At 44.0% G+C, this 17,539-nt stretch overlaps 1 protein-coding gene across 1 annotated transcript; it reads right to left on the bottom strand.

Annotated features, from left to right (window-relative positions):
• Positions 1 to 3,513: 3,513 nt before the first annotated feature.
• Positions 3,514 to 16,587, bottom strand: LOC139367168 (mucin-5AC-like). The gene is made up of 12 exons (XM_071105301.1): positions 16,513 to 16,587; positions 11,335 to 15,787; positions 10,422 to 11,216; positions 10,056 to 10,190; positions 9,679 to 9,766; positions 9,282 to 9,351; positions 9,080 to 9,188; positions 8,663 to 8,794; positions 8,340 to 8,429; positions 7,881 to 8,024; positions 6,948 to 7,132; positions 3,514 to 6,659 (listed from the first exon to the last, which is right to left on the bottom strand). Exons 2-12 carry the CDS (start codon positions 15,784 to 15,786, stop codon positions 6,491 to 6,493), a joined length of 6,369 nt encoding a protein of 2,122 aa, XP_070961402.1. The 5' UTR covers position 15,787; positions 16,513 to 16,587; the 3' UTR covers positions 3,514 to 6,490.
• Between the last annotated feature and the right edge of the window lie 952 nt (positions 16,588 to 17,539).

The raw sequence follows: 17,539 nt of genomic DNA, 5'->3' as shown, positions 1-17,539 counted from the left end.
ACCTTCTTCCACATGTTTGGTGTGTCTTCCAGGTGGCTTGTGGCAAACTTTAAACGACACTTTTTATGGATGTCTTTAAGAAATGGCTTTCTTCTTGCCACTCTTCCATAAAGGCCAGATTTGTGCAATATACGCCTGATTGTTGTCCTATGGACAGAGTCTCCCACCTCAGCTGTAGATCTCTGCCGTTCATCCAGAGTGATTATGGGCCTCTTGGCTGCATCTCTGATCAGTCTTCTCCTTGTATGAGCTGAAAGTTTAGAGGGACGGCCAGGTCTTGGTAGATTTGCAGTGGTCTGATACTCCTTCCATTTCAATATTATCGCTTGCACAGTGCTCCTTGGGATGTTTAAAGCTTGGGAAATCTTTTTGTATCCAAATCCGGCTTTAAACTTCTTCACAACAGTATCTCGGACCTGCCTGGTGTGTTCCTTGTTCTTCATGATGCTCTCTGCGCTTTTAACGGACCTCTGAGACTATCACAGTGCAGGTGCATTTATACGGAGACTACACACAGGTGGATTGTATTTATCATCATTAGTCATTTAGGTCAACATTGGATCATTCAGAGATCCTCACTGAACTTCTGGAGAGAGTTTGCTGCACTGAAAGTAAAGGGGCTGAATCATTTTGCACGCCCATTTTTCAGTTTTGGATTTGTTAAAAAGTTTGAAATATCCAATAAATGTCGTTCCACTTCATGATTGTGTCCCACTTGTTGTTGATTCTTCACAAAAAAATACAGTTTTATATCTTTATGTTTGAAGCCTGAAATGTGGCAAAAGGTCGCAAAGTTCAAGGGGGCCGAATACTTTCGCAAGGCACTGTATCATAACACATTGTAATGGATTGTTAAGAAAATATACATTTTACAATAACTTAGGTGGAATAGACAACACTAATGGGTGAAACTTATTTCACTCGTTTTTTCTATATCATGTGAATTGTACAATTTTCAAAAAACATTTTACTCAACAATCTGTTATGCCATGTTCAACTTTTAATACCTTTTAAAATATTCTGTAAATATTGCATCTGTACATATTTTTACAATAACACCTTGACTGTGTATTTTCTGTGTACTGTGTATTTTCCACCCTCCATTGGCACTAGGTAGGTGGGCTGTCCTAAGAATGAGCATCCTGTGCATTACTGTAATCTTGTTTAAAATGCTTTAAACAGATCAGGTCCTCACTGATGTCACGCAATGGCAATCCCCTTCACTCAGAACCTAACATGCCTCTGGGTCGTACCACAAAATCAGTGCCTTTTTGCGTCCCTTTGATATGTTAAGTAGAAACTGTGCACAAGTATAGCATTTAAAAGTCTGCTATATTAAATAAAGTTCCCTTTAATATAGACCACATAGAAAATTCAATAAATCAGATTTTTTTTTTATATGAATAAAGGTTATTTATTTAATGTGATTAGTGATTCATTTTAAGATTTAAAAAAAACCAACAACTGTCCCTCTTAAGGTGAGCCCTATAACGTGAACTCAACTCAATATGGTAAACAATTCCTTTTTAAAATTTATATATCTTTTTTAAAGATTTTTTTTTTAAACACTGAACATCTAATATTCAAACTGTGTAAAAGCAGGCGAGCTGGTTCTACCATTTTGAGCAATTTGCGGTGGAAAACTGAGCAGTTCTAGCATAACACATCAACGCTGTTACCCATAGATAGACAGGCTATAAATGTTTTAACGATACATTTTTAAAATTGTGAAGCTAGCATTCAATTGCCTCCCCCTGTCACAAGGGGATTTATGGATGATTTAAGATAAAGCCGTCAACCCTGTTATGGTGATTTGTAACAGGGTTTTAACCTCTTGAGATGGGAAAACATATTTTTTTATTGAGTTGAACATGTGCTCTTTATGACAGACATTTTAAATTAGGTGAAACAAAATGTTTGTTTTGTTTCACCAAGTTACACTACTCAAAAGGCAATGAATTGGTGGAACGACCCCCGAACCCCCCCCCCCCCCCCCCCCCCCCCCCTCCCCCTCGAGGTTCATGGTCATGCCTGTGCAGTGTGGTCAAAACGGTGCTTGATCACAAGCTCTAGAAATGTATTGTCTGTCAGTAACCCCCTGGTACATAGCATTGTATGGTGTATTAACTGTACAGTTCATTTATTTGTGTAAATGCATTTCTCTTGCATCATTACATGAGAGTGAATTCTTAAAGTATAGAATGAATTCAGAAAGCATACATCGCTAGATTTGCATTTATAAACAATAGCCATAAGCACAACTTGCAATAACAAACTTTCATCACATCACTTCTATCATAGATGTACATTTCTGGCAGCTGTGATTTATTCTATTGAGTGTTTTCTTTACTGAATTTCTGTCATTTATAAATAAAAACAAAAGGTATACCTGTTTTTGTCCAAGCTGTTTGTCTATTCTCTGTGTTTAATGTAGCCACAGGTTGACAAGTGTACAAGATTAATCTGTAAAGGGCTCGTCTACTGTAGATGCACATTTTGGGTGAATATACTGATGTGTGTGGTCACGTTTAGTGGCTAATCAGTAGACCCTACATTTGTGGAAATAATTATATTAACTATATTTCCCCTATGTAGCATTTGGAAGTAGTAAAGTATTACACTGTAATAGAGATTAACCTCCTGGTTTTGATCTTTTCAGATTTACTGAGCAGTTCTTCCCGGCCTGTTATTTTTTGTTCTAAACGTTCAGTCATTTCCACAATTTTTCCTGATCAGTATCAGAGCACCTCTGAGGATCAACGTAGCTCAGTGTTTTCTCACGCCCACCGTCTGAGGAAGTGTCCATGTTGTTCTAAGGTTATTTTGTTTCTCTGAAGTAACCTCCGAGCAGGCCCGGTGTTGTGACAGGAGAGCCGCGGAATGCACTAACATGAGAGTGTTTACGTCGCTCCATCTACAAAGAAACAGAATGAGAACATGGTGGCCAGATGGATTTGGGGATTTAAATCGGGATGGTTGCCGGGCCGGGTCCATTGAGTTATGTATGACTGGTGTTGAAGCATCAATTATTTCCTGTTCTAGTATTAGCCAGTCTCAGAGAGCTGATATGAAACTCATAAGGAAACGTGTGACTGCCTATTCTGACACATAGGACTGACAGTAATACAACACCCACCCACTCGTGCTGTTGGGGTAATAATGACTGTGGCTTAAATTAGAACATTCAACAGCAAATCGGATAGAAACCTGTCTGTCAAACAGAGCCACCGTGACTGATAGGATATGCACAGAAATATCTCATCAAACTTCCTGGTAACATTGGGCTTTGTCTGTACTGGCCACCACTGGTAACACAGAACAGAGAAAATATGTTGACATGTACTGTGTCCACTAGGTGGTGGAAGAAGCTTTCATCACCCAACCTATTCCAAGGTGGTATAGAATACATGTGATATGTAAGCATGAAGCTTTACTTGTCAATGTCAGCTATAATATTATGATTGCTGCATGCATGTTCAAAACACTCAACTGAGACATTGCAACTTAAATCAATAGCAGGATAGTTTTTCACATTTTTTATTTTTAAATAACTATTTACATGACAGCTCTGTATAAATCCATTTAGTTTTCATACACGTGACAATTTTTCAAAAAGAAAATGTTTTAACATGAAGGGCAATGTGATGATTAAATGCATCACATTGATACATGAAAATGTATAAATCACAACCCTCTGTGATGGCTAAGCAACAGTTCCTTGGTTTCCTGTAGTAAAAAAAATAATAATAAGAATATTTGACATGGATGTTTTCAACTCCCTCAAAAACCAAATAACACGAAGCTTTTAAACCCTTTCAATGGCATTGCTGATATAATTAATGTCACATGGTTTACTTTGAATTCTTAGTTATTATTCGCATTTAGGACAATGCATGACCTCATTGATAAAACTTTCTACCGATAGAAGAAATAATATGTCGTAAAAAATGTGAATTCAGGGGGGGAAAAATGCTCCGTTGAGGGCAACTTAAACGAGAACTTTTGCGGAAGTCTACAGTATCACAAGTCGGTCTATCAGTCAGGCACAATCATACACAGCGGAGGACACAAGCAACTGCTCACTGCCTTGCCAATTCACTTATATCATGGCTCAAATTTAACATTTGTACAGTTAGATATATTTGAGGCAACTTGGGTAAAGAGCCTTGAATAGGAACACTACAGCAAAATGCCCCATCTAGAAATCCAACCAACGTTATTAGCTCTGTTTCCCTGCCTGCTAGTACGTCCATGCTACCGCCGAGGGATAACTATCCAAAAAAAGGAATCTCCCTTTTAGGACACATGGCAGCAAGAGTGAGAACGACAATTTAATGTGAAGAAAATAGTGAGTAAGAACTCCCCAGAATCAAACAAACACATTATGAGAAATTGTGTGAGAGCGAACTCTTGTAAACTCAGCAAAAAAAGAAACTGCCCTTTTTCAGGACCTTGTCTTTCAAAGATCATTCGTAAAAATCCAAATATCTTCACAGATATTCATTGTAAAGGGTTTAAACACTGTTTCCCCATGCTTGTTCAATGAACCATAAACAATTAATGAACATGCACCTGTGGAACGGGACACTAACAACTTACAGACGGTAGGCAATTAAGGTCACAGTTATGAAATCTTAGGCCTCTTTAGTGTTCTTTCTACTGACTCGTGCCTTCGGCATTCTGCAAAGAGACATGAGGACTGCAGATGTGGCCAGGGCAACACTTTGCAATGTCCGTACTGTGAGACGCTTAAGACAGCGCTACAGAGAGACAGGACGGACAGCTCATCGTCCTTGCAGCGGCAAACCACGTGTAACAGCACCTGCACAGGATCGGTACATCCGAACATCACACCTGCGGGACAGGTACAGGATGGCAACAACAACTGCACGAGTTACACCAGGAACACACCAGGAACGCACAATCCCTCCATCAGTGCTCAGACTGTCCGCAATAGGCTGACTGAGGCTAGACTGATGGCTTGAAGGCCTGTTGTAAGGCAGGTCCTCACCAGACATCACAGGCAACAACGTCGCCTATGGGCCCAAACCCACGTCACTGGACCAGACAGGTCTGGCAAAAAGTGCTCTTCACTGACGAGTCGCGGTTTTGTCTTACCAGGGGTGATGGTCGGATTCGCGTTTATCGTTGAAGGAATGAGCGTTACACCGAGGCCTGTACTCTGGTGCGGGATCGATTTGGAGGTGGAGGGTCCGTCATGGTCTGGGGCGGTGTGTCACAGCATCATCGGACTGAGCTTGTTGTCATTGCAGGCAATCTCAACGCTGTGCTTTACAGGGAAGACATCCTCCTCCCTCATGTGGTACCCTTCTGCAGGCTCATCCTGACATGATCCTCCAGCATGACAATGCCACCAGCCATACTGCTCGTTCTGTGCATGATTTCCTGCAAGACAGGAATGTCAGTGTTCTGCCATGGCCAGCGAAGAGCCCGGATCTCAATCCCATTGAGCACGTCTGGGACCTGTTGGATCGGAGGGTGAGGGCTAGGGCCATACCCCCCGAAATGTCCGGGAACTTGCAGGTGCCTTGGTGGAAGAGTGGGGTAACATCTCACAGCAAGAACTGGCAAATCTGGTGCAGTCCATGAGGAGATGCACTGCAGTACTTAATGCAGCTGGTGGCCACACCAGATACTGTTACTTTTGATTTTGACCCCCCCCCCCCCCCTTTTGTTCAGGGAAACATTATTCCATTTCTGTTAGTCACATGTCTATGGAACTTGTTCAGTCTGTCTCAGTTGTTAAATCTTGTTATGTTCATACAAACATTTACACATGTTAAGTTTGCTGAAAATAAACACAGTTGACCGTGAGAGGACGTTTCTTTTCTTGCTGAGTTTAGCAATGTACCCCATCACATAATGGAACCTCTGTGGTCATAATATCACTGCATGAAATGCCAAGAGATGATGAACATGATGTGTGCAAGAACATCCCCTACACAAGAGGAATAAGTCTTCACCTTAGTACAGCAACTTTTAACCTGATTTAAGAGGCTAAAATTAATTCAATGCATTATTAGAACAGGACCACAGCATTGTTTTAGAACCGTTTGAGTAAAATGTAGTGTATCTCTCCGATTTTTTGGAAACTATGAATTGTGAAATGCTCTTTGTATTCTATTGCTGTCAAGTTTCATGCATGTAAACGCTTTAATACTTCTAATAAAACGCTTGTTTCTTATTTAAAAAACATAAAGAAAAATATTATTTGTCTCAAAATACTATGCAGGGATTAAAGGGAGAATTTAAATATTTTTCAAACAACAAGTTGTTGTTTTCAACCTGAGATTAAAAACCAAGATGTCCCCCTCAGAAGAGTCAGTCTGAGTCTTAACTCTTCAGTCTAAAAGAACCACAATGTGCTTGTGACAGGCTGTCCCCACGACAACATCCAGAGATTGGTTGGTTAGTTGGTGAGGGCAAGTCTCACTGGGCCTCAGCAATAAATCCACCTTGATGCGATTACTTACACCACGCTAAGACTTGGTTGGTCTGAACGAGTCCCACTGACAAAGTTATAAACCAGGAACTGCGAGGTGCCGCAGTAGTGTGTAGCGAAAAGCTTCCCGTCGGGCGTTGGGTCGGAGAAGGCAATCTCCTCCTTGCTCAGGTAGGAGCCGTAAATGAAGTTGTTCCTGAGGAGGGCAATACGAGAAGAAACTACAGATTTAAATATACATTTCTTTGACATTTTACAAGCACACTTTTGACACTTATTTGGACAGTCCGAAACAGAGGTGTAGACAGGCAAGTGGGAGTACAGCAGGAAAGGTGGATGCAGCGATTTAACCGTCTCCGGTGGGGAGAGGTGACTGAAGGAGCGAGCGTTATACCCCTAAACCACAGGCTCTGCACTACACAATGAAATTCTGTAGATTCACAAAAAAAAAAGAAAAAAAGTCTTGCAGCTAGTTAAGACTGACCTGAGACACTCGATCATGCGCGAGGCGATGCCCGTCCGTCTCATCATGCTGAAGACCCAGATGCGGCTGATGCCACAGAGGGCTGGCTCTGGGTCAGTGGAACAACACCAGGCTCTCTGACGCTCAAACATCACCTTCTCTCCCTCCGAGCCCTCGGGTACCGCCTCCTCGATCACCCTGTAGCCCTGCACACACACACACACATACATACACACACACACACACGCACGCAAATACATCATTACAATAAAGTCTCCATCTCAAACCCCTTCCCACACACACTTCCCATAAAGGCAGATCATCCCAGCACCCACATTCATGGACAGAAACACAGGTCCCACACCCCTTCCATTTTACAGAGCTCTGTATCAGCTGTGCCAAGTTTCTAATCTGCCTGGTGACATCCCTGCTTCCACCATGGGGCAGAGGGAGAGATAAGCACACTCCTCTGTGCAGTAAATCACTCCACACACCCACTCATTCACTCGTTTGACTATTATTCAATTAGCCTGCTCTCACAATGGCCACGGTACCAGACTTCTACAATCAGACAACAAAATGGCTTCTACAGTAATTAGCCAATGACATACTCCTGGTTTTGTTATTGCAATACAAGCTAGATGATGGATACTGCATCCAGTACTACGTGATCACTTACATGGGCTCCCTGGGAAACAATAAGGCTTTTATAATGACATGAACCTGCGGTGAAATAAATTGGAAACAAACTGCCTGCAGTCCTAATTATAGGACTGACTAATTACTAGTGTTATACTGAATCAGACTGAGCAGACAGTCTACTGTGATATCCCTATACTTGTGACTGCTTGGGAAATGCTCCCACTGAGCTCTATAGAGAATACTACGACACTCAACAAGTACTAGGGGAGAAGGAAGTAGTACAGCCCCAACCCACACAGACGTCTTGCTCACCTCTTGAATGTGCTCAGCGATCAGGCACCCAGCCACCTTCTTGTCATTGGAGATGAACAGGAAGGTTTTGGTCTGGGAGGGACACTTGGTCTCCACCTGCTGGAAGCCCAGGTCATTGTCCACCATCTCTCTGATCTCCTCAACCTGACAGCACAACAAACTGTGAGACACCCTCGCAAGCTCCTAGTCATTACTGCACGTCGTATCCAAAAAGGTTTTGCAACAGAAAACGCTTCGCTACGAAAACCAGAGTTTCTTATCCCTCCCCGTTCCGGTGAGTTTTCGTCCGTTTGATGCCAAGTGAATATAACCCTTGCCTACAGGACGAATAAACTATTGTGATATGTATCAGGGGCTTCAAAGTATATTTAAGATCAATAATGCTGTTATATTCCGATTGTATTACAGTAAAGGTATTTCCATATGTGATAATGTGTAAAGTTCGAGCCTGAAGCACACCTTCTTCAGTGCATATTTGGGGTCATCTGGAAGGACAAGGATGATCTTGCCATCGGGGTACTCTCCCAGAATCCTCTCCTTCTTCCACCCCTGTGGACGACATGACAAATCAGTGGCTTATAGGATGAGAGATGCATGATGTGTGTGAGAGATGCGGTTTGAGTCAGAGGTGACGCGTTAGGTAGAGTTGGCACGCAAGGGCAGCGTCCCAAATGGCTCCCTGTTCCCTATATACAGTATTGCACTACTCTTGTAGTGTACTACAAAGGGAATATGGTGCCATTTTGGACGCATGCATGCTGTGGGAGACCGCTAGTTCTCACCACATATCTGACAGCACTGATGAACTGGTTGTGGAAGTGCAGGTGCTGGGACTCATCCTCCGGGTTGGCAGCGGAATACAGCATCCCACACACACCGCAGGTCACCGCTCCAAAGTGCTTCTGCCCTGCATCCTAGGAGACGACACGCAGACTGGATCAGTTCTGACATAAATACGGTACCTAGATTCTATACAATTACAGGAACTTACTCGCCTGAGTGCCAGTCTGTTTGTGCTATCAGCTCCTTGTCAATCGTTGTCATGCCAAATGCTTGGCAATGACAGCGAGTGAGTTGGCAAGAGCACAAACAGATCTGGGACCATGGTAGGAATATATATAGTCTTTGGATAACACCCCTCTTCTACAAAAGTACAGTAATACAGTGGGTAGTATTTGGCAAAAGACCAAAACACTCACAGTGGTGGTTTGATTGTCATCTTTGTCGGCCTCCTTTAGTTTTTTTATCTCTTTCTGCAGACATGCGTCAGAGAGGGGACTGCTATTATCTGCTGATTGCACGACCACACTACCACGGAAACACAGAAATTGTTTGAATTAACTCTGGAAAATAGTTATTTGTGTGGGAAAGATTTATTGCAATTTGAGTGCAGGTTCTTACGAATCAGAGGACTCTGTTGTTGTCGTGCCCTCTGTCTTGACCTCTGGGGATGCCGGTTTAATCTCAGCAACTAAGAAAGAGACAGATTCTATAACAAAGCATGTTACACTGAGGTTATGACGACATGTTATAACTAGGGCTGTCAAACTATTTAAAAAACATAATCGAGTTAATTGCAGGATTTGCTGTGATTAATCGCAAATTCAGAATTTTCTCAAATTGAGCTCTAAAATCAGATTTTTTTTACGACAAAAAGCATTACCAGGATATTGACGTCTTGATTTTGTCCAAAGTAACGGTTACCAAAATCAGGTAAAATGATAACGCACTCTGACAGCCGTAGTTATAACACTGTTCAAAATGTCATTTGGTTGGATGTTATCAGACATGAGGGTACCAGCAGGCTTTTCTTCACACTGATCCTTGTCAACAGAATCTCGTGGGGTCTCTTCAAAGGGAGGGGAAGACACTGGTGCTATGGAATCCTGTGGAAAGACAAGAGGTTAAGAAGGATAAATTGCATCCCCAAAACTATGCCAGGCATGTAAACAGCTATATGATCATCCACACTGCTTCTAAATGTGTCACTGAAGTTACCCGGGTTAAGTTTCAGAAAAGCATTTTAAGGCTAAGTTCATATGATGAACTTATCCCGAAGATACTTTCGGGAAGCCAGCTCCTGTACAGTTATTGAATAGATTTCAATATAATTCAATAAACAAAAATACCATTCTTACATCTTAATAAAAGAAAGAACAGGTCCAAGGATGTTACCTTATCTTTGGCAGTTTTGGGCGTAGGTGATGCTTCCGCTTTCTGCTCAGTTTGAGGGGTAAGTGTAGGTACCAAGGTTTCCTTTTGTACAGTGGGTTTAAGCACTTCTGCCTTCTGTACAGTGAGTTTGGAGTCCTGTGGGAGGAGGGGAGATGAAGACACTTGTACCACACAAGACAATATTTTTTAGATCAATTATAAGGATGTGGGTAAGAGCATTGCTAGCGCCAAGCTCTAGCATGTCGTGGGTTCAAATCCCACAGGGATATAAAAAAAAATGTATGCACTCATTTTACTATAAGTCGTTTTCAATAGTATAAAAACCAAGAAAGTTACTTCAAGGAGATTAAAAAACAAGAACGTTACCTCATGTTTGCCATTTCCGGGCATAGTGGTCGGTGTCTCTACTGCCTTCTGCACTGTTGGATTTGTCACAACTGCCTTCTGAGTGGTAGGTACAGCTATTTTTTGCGCGGTGGGTACTGCCGGCTTCTGCGCGGTGGGTACTGCCGGTTTCTGCGCGGTTGATACTGCCGGCTTCTGCGCGGTGGGTACTGCCGGTTTCTGCGCGGTGGGTACTGCCGGCTTCTGAGTGGTGGGTACCGCCGGCTTCTGCGCGGTGGGTACCGCCGGCTTCTGGCAGGTGGGTACCGCCGTCTTCTGGCCGGTAGGTAACGCTGTCTTCTGGCCGGTAGGTACCGCCGTCTTCTGCGCGGTGGGTACCGCCGTCTTCTGGACGGTGGGTACCGCCGTCTTCTGGACGGTGGGGACCGCCGTCTTCTGGACGGTAGGTACCGCCGTCTTCTGGCCGGTAGGTACCGCCGTCTTCTGGCCGGTAGGTACCGCCGTCTTCTGGCCGGTAGGTACCGCCGTCTTCTGCATGGTAGGTACCGCCGTCTTCTGGCCGGTAGGTACCGCCGTATTCTGGCCGGTAGGTACCGCCGTCTTCTGGCCGGTAGGTACCGCCGTCTTCTGGCCGGTAGGTACCGCCGTCTTCTGGCCGGTAGGTACCGCCTTCTTCTGGCCGGTAGGTACCGCCGTCTTCTGGCCGGTAGGTACTCCTGGCTTCTGCATGGTAGGTACTGCCGTCTTCTGGCCGGTAGGTACCCCTGGCTTCTGCATGGTAAGCACTGCTGTCTTCTGGCCGGTAGGTTTTGAGTCCTGTGGAAGGAGAACAGGTTTGGAATGCATTTTCTAGAATGAATTTCAATACAGTTTTTGCCACACAAAAACTAATCCGTGCATTTTATCATTTAAGATCATCATTCAAGAAAGTTACCTCATGTTTGGCCGTTGTCGTAAGTATCACTGCTGCCCTCGGAATGGTGGTAGATGTAGGTCTCAATGCTGCCCTCTGCACGGTCGGTAATACTGCCTTCTGCACTGTGGGTTTCGGCTCGTCATCCAGTTGAAAGTCATCAAAAGAGTACTTGGGCCTGGCTTTGTAAGGCTTATACTCCGCCACAGGCTTGGCCTTCTGAGCCTTCAGCCCGTTGGGCATCGGCGGGGGTACTGCTGGAAGTGTCCTCTTTCTCAGGGTGGGTCCCTTACTTGGGGTCACTTTGGGGGGCTCAACTTTGGGGGGCTCAAGCTTAGGGGTTACTGCTGGGCTGGCTGCGGCTGGGGTAGGACAGGGTGCAGCTACTGTGGGTGCTGCTGGACTGGCTGAGGGGGGTGAGGGTGTTGTGGTCACTGGGATGGGTGCTGCTACTGCTGGAGTGGACAGTAATGGGGGGGCAGGTTTAGCCTCTGTCTCCGGAAACATCTTCTGATTGGCCTGATCGGACTTGAGCTTCTTCACCATGGTCCAGGACATATTCTTCTCCCGCTGCAGCTCCACCTGCCGCAGCCTCTGGAACCTGGTAAGCTTCTTCTTCTCGTGGATTTTGAGGGGCACCGTCACTTGGCTGATGAAGAAGCGCCTCTGTGGTGTCTCTGGAGCTGGGGGCTTGGCTGGAGCAGAAACTGCAGCAACGGGTGCTACTGGGGTAGAGGGCTCCTTGGGCCCGGCAGGAGTTGGAGGGATAGGGACAGTCTCAGTCTGTGTGAAAGGCTGTGGGCATTCTGGCTCCTTGCTGGGTTCAGCCTCAACCGTTACAACCTGCTCATCCTCTTCCTCCGTCTTTAATAGCATGGTGTCCGTGGCGATATCGTCCGCTATTTCCTCACATAAGGCAAGGAGGTTGAGCTGCCTGCTCGCTTTTTTGGAGGCGGCGGCCTTTTGCTCAGCTAGCGCCGCTAGTCGGGCCTTAGTCCGGGCCTGAGGGTTCATCTGCTGTTTCTTAGGTTTTTCCGGGCTACACTGTGTCTTTTTGGCAACTTCCTTCTTGCCACTATTTGTGCTGTCTTGGTTAGAGGAACGTGTGCCTTTCTTTTCAGTACCAGCTTCACTGTTATCTAGACGGCACTCATCTTCAGACCCTTTGGTTAGCTGGACTGTCTTCTCTGGCACCTCCTTAGAGTTGTCTATGATTTCCAGATCACTATCCATATCCACATCTTCCCCATTCTCTCCCACCACCTCCACAACACAGTGACCGATCTCCATATCCTCAACAATAATCGGGGTCTCCAGGTCTAAGGTACACTCAATGCTCTCCGTCACACCAAAGTCACAGTCTTTATTCATGATTTCTAAGGAATCCTCTACTTCCAGAAACTCTTTGACATTTGAGCGCATTGTGTCAGACAGGGGGTGTTTGCAAAGACTGGACTCCTTCAGAGCGCTGAAAAGTGCTTCTAGGGGTGGAGACTTTATCTTAGCACCCGACATTGTCTCTAAACTTTCCCGAGGTTTATCTGTAGGGATGGTCATGGTATCTTCCTGGACCTCCTGTCTCTCAGCGCTCTGCTTCACCTGTTCTGAGACATTGTCCGAAGTCTCTTCTGAGGCTACTTCCACCGGCGGAGGAGATTTTACTTTGATATCAAGATTGGTGTCTAAACTCTCACTAACTTGATCTGCAGGGGTGGGCGCAGAATCTTCCCGCATCTCAGTGCTCTGCATCACATGTACAGTTGCAGGGTGTGGACCCTTTATATGTGCATCAAGCGTGGTCCCTGCACTCTCACTGACTTCAACTGTATGGGTCTCCTCAAAGGACGCTTCTAGAGGTGGAGGGATATCTATTTTTGCATCAAGCTTGGTATCTAAATGTATAACTACTTCATCTGGAGAGGTGGTCATGGAATTTTTCTGCATATCCTCTATTTCGATGCATATCTGATTAACCTGTTCAGGGACAGGGTCTGAAGCGTCCTCTGAAAACGCTTCTATAGATGGAGACTTTATATTTGTATCAAGCTTGGTGTCTACACTCTCACTAGGGGTGGTCATGGGACCTTCACTAACTTCAAATGTAGAGGTGGTCATGGAATCTTCCTGTATCTGCTGGCTCGTACTGCTCTGCTTCACCTGTTCATGTACAGGGTCTGTAACCTTCTCTGAATATACTTGAGTTTCCATTGTCACATCGCTTGACTCTTCGACTGCCTTCCTTTCATTTTCCTCACTTTCACTTTCGGAATCACTACTGCTGCTATATGCTACTAGGCCTTTAGCTGGAGGAGATAATATTTCCGCATTGACCTTAGTCTCTAGACGTTCCTTAACAAGACCTGCAGGGGTGGTCGTCGCATTTTCCTGCATCTTGGTTCTCTGTTCAGATACAGGGTCTGCACACTTGATACATGCATCAAGCTTGCTCTCTACACTCTCATTAACTTGAACTGTAGGGGTGGTCACAGAACCTTCCTGAACAACCTGCATCTCACTGCTCTGGTTCAACTGCTCATGGATGGGGTCTGAAGCTTTCTCAGAAGATGCTAATATAGCGGGAGGAGACATTATTTGTGTGTCAGGCTTGGTCTCTACACTCTCATTAACTTCATCTGTAGGAGTAGTCACAGAATCTCCCTGCATCTTCCTGCTCTGGTTCAACTGCTCAGGGATGGGGTCTGAAGCTTTCTCAGAGGATGCTAATATAGCGGGAGGAGACATTCTTTGTGTGTCAGGCTTGGTCTCTACACTCTCATTAACTTCATCTGTAGGAGTAGTCACATAATCTCCCTGCATCTCCTGTGTCTCACTGCTCTGGTTCAACTGCTCAGGGATGGGGTCTGAAGCTTTCTCAGAGGATGCTAATATAGCGGGAGGAGACATTATTTGTGTGTCAGGCTTGGTCTCTACACTCTCATTAACTTCATCTGTAGGAGTAGTCACAGAATCTCCCTGCATCTTCCTGCTCTGGTTCAACTGCTCGGGGATGGGGTCTGAAGCTTTCTCAGAGGATGCTAATATAGCGGGAGGAAACATTATTTGTGTGTCAGGCTTGGTCTCTACACTCTCAGTAACTTCATCTGTAGGAGTAGTCACAGAATCTCCCTGCATCTTCCTGCTCTGGTTCAACTGCTCAGGAATGGGGTCTGAAGCTTTCTCAGAGGATGCTAATATAGCGGGAGGAGACATTATTTGTGTGTCAGGCTTGGTCTCTACACTCTCATTAACTTCATCTGTAGGAGTAGTCACATAATCTCCCTGCATCTCCTGTGTCTCACTGCTCTGGTTCACCTGCTCAGGGATGGGGTCTGAAGCTTTCTCAGAGGATGCTAATATAGCGGGAGGAGACATTATTTGTGTGTCAGGCTTGGTCTCTACACTCTCATTAACTTCATCCGCAGGAGTAGTCACATAATCTCCCTGCATCTCCTGTGTCTCACTGCTCTGGTTCAACGGCTCAGGGATGGGGTCTGAAGCTTTCTCAGAGGATGCTAATATAGTGGGAGGAAACATTATTTGTGTGTCAGACTTGGTCTCTACACTCTCATTAACTTCATTCGTAGGAGTAGTCACAGAATCTCCCTGCATCTCGCTGCTCTGGTTCAACTGCTCAAGGATGGGGTCTGAAGCTTTCTCAGAGGATGCTAACATAGCGGGAGACATTATTTGTGTGTCAGGCTTGGTCTCTACACTCTCATTAACTTCATCTGTAGGAGTAGTCACAGAATTTCCCTGCATCTCCTGTGTCTCACTGCTCTGGTTCACCTGCTCAGGTTGTCCAGGTATGGGATCTGAAGCCTTCACTGAAGATGCTTGAGTTCCCATCTTTACATCTCTCTGGCTCTCTGGGCTTCTGGTGGACTCTGTGACTCCCTTCGTTTGACTTTGATCACATGCAGAATGACTACCACGAGATGCCATAATACCATAATTGTGATCCATTTGCACAGGGTCTGAGGGTAAGGCTGCTTCATTTGGGTTAGTCTGTGCCCCTTTACGCTTACCTCTATCCCCATTAGAGTATTTTCTGATGCAATCGGGTTTGCGAGTTCTGATAAGCTCCTCGTCTGACTCTGTGGAAGCTGTTTTTGAGATCTTGGCTGGTCTTTTTAGGGTTCCTTTAGAGTTGGGATTATTTGATGAGGTACTTGTGGCTTTCGGCAGCTTAGCATTCTTGACAGGGGGATTGGACTTGGTCCTTGTGGTGGCCTTTTGGGCTGATCTTGTCTTGGAGGAATGACGGCCGGACTTTGATGGTTTATTTCTGTCTTTTCGTTGTGCTGGGGACTTTTTCTTATTCCTTCTCTGTGAAGGTCCTTCTCTATGGGGCTTGCTTGATGTTGCAGAGGCTGGTGTCATTTTGTTAGATGGCATGGCCACTTCATTCTGATCCAACTTTCTTCTCTTAGTTTGAGGATCCTGAGAAGTCTGTTGTCTTTTAGGGGCAGGCATTCTATGAAGAAAAGGTGATGCAATGTATGAATGGCAATAGGTGTTTGTTGTCATTACTGAAAAAGTATAACACAGTCAATACCATTGAGACTATAAAAACCACGCTACATGGAGTATTGGCAAGCTGTATGTGCTTCTGTGACAGTGTCAAATCATAACTATCAGAGTAAGCAGCCAATGACAGAAATATTTATCAAATTAAAACATTTACTCGAAGCGTGGTATGTGGTTATTGCTCAAATCTTGTACTGTAGCCTATAAAGCTAGTAATTGGAATATGTAACCTAGCTAAGTACAGCACGAAAACGAACTAGCTAGCCTGCTGTAATGAGCGCAACAGCTAAGTGGATGGCTAGACAGTTAGCAAGCTAGCTAATGTTGTTAGCTGCAACAATAACAAGAAAGCTAGCTACTTAGCTATCTATCTAGCCACCTATCTAGTTACTCCAATTATCAAACTCACGTCCATTCACAATGCAGGTAAAGATTAGGACGCCAGTTAGTTGATAATGAATAGATTGCAAGCAAATCACTGCTTTTCAGTCGATAACGTTGACACTTAAGAATTGGCTACAGCCTAGTGTCGTACCAAGCTAGCTAATAATGTTAGCTAGCTAAAATTTGCAAGAAACAAAAATGCTTAACTAAATCACGTCTCGTCATTTGTTATGATACGTAGTCCTATAGTAAAACTATAAAATAAACACATTCGTCACTAAAACTCACTTTACTGTTTTGTTTCCCAACAACAGCTGTTTTTTTCCTTTTCCTGTGAACCAAAGATTTGGTGTACTTCCGGAGCAAAAATGCCGGAACTGAGGAGGCGGGGCTAGGGTGTGTTAAGAGCGTAATCATTATACCTCAGTTCTACCTTAGTTATACCTTAGTGACAGGGTTACCGCAGTTGTGAAAGAAGTCAATAGTTGGGAGAGTTACAGAGTTCATTGAAAAGAATGCCATTGTTGATTAGATGCTTTTTTCTTTAATTAGGCTATTTTCTCTTGAAACATACGATATATCCACAAGTAAACAATATGGACACACACACATACACACATATATATATACATATATATATATATATATATATACGCAAATACACACATATATATATACACATATATATATATATACATATATACATATACACATAGATATATATATACACATATATATACACACACACACATATATACATATATATACACAAATACACACATATATACACACATATTTATACATATATACACATATACATCTACATATATGTACACAAATAGATAATCATTATTTATAAACTTGTCAACATCTGGACTATATTTCCTATTCATTTTACAACTCATTTCATGTATGTTTTCATGGAAAACAAGGACATTTCTAAGCTCAATCTATGCTTGAGTAATTTGAGTAATTTGACCAACCTTTTTTTTATAATTATGCGGTTGAATTGGCTACAATGGGAAGTCATAGTCGCAAACCAGTTTGCTTCACTGTGAACTCCTAATAAATCAAAAATGTCCTGCGGTCTTAAAGTGACATTCATTAATTAGCAGAAATATGGGATGGGTACCATTCAGTTGGACTTTGGTATGGTCAGTTGGTTTAGGCTGCTCCTGCCAGCCTCTGTTTCGGTCAGGGGTAGCCAGTCTCTGAATGGAAGGATGAAGAGGCTGACAGCTTTTATCCAAAGCAACTTACTGTCATGCATGCATACATTTTAACGATTGCCGCAATGGGAATCGAACCCACAACC

Source organism: Oncorhynchus clarkii, chromosome 15, assembly GCF_045791955.1.
Source record: "Oncorhynchus clarkii lewisi isolate Uvic-CL-2024 chromosome 15, UVic_Ocla_1.0, whole genome shotgun sequence".
NCBI classification, from domain to species: domain Eukaryota; kingdom Metazoa; phylum Chordata; class Actinopteri; order Salmoniformes; family Salmonidae; genus Oncorhynchus; species Oncorhynchus clarkii.
This window is presented reverse-complemented; position numbering and strand designations above follow the sequence as displayed.

Excerpts from the sequence above, each read along its gene's own strand:
- LOC139367168 (XM_071105301.1), bottom strand. The coding sequence starts at position 15,786 with ATGCCTGCCCCTAAAAGACAACAGACTTCTCAGGATCCTCAAACTAAG. Across the intron at positions 9,352-9,678 it reads GTGTGAAGAAAAGCCTGCTG|TTGCTGAGATTAAACCGGCA; the intron begins GTACCCTCATGT and ends TCTCTTTCTTAG. Across the intron at positions 9,189-9,281 it reads ACAACAGAGTCCTCTGATTC|TGTGGTCGTGCAATCAGCAG; the intron begins GTAAGAACCTGC and ends TTTCCGTGGTAG.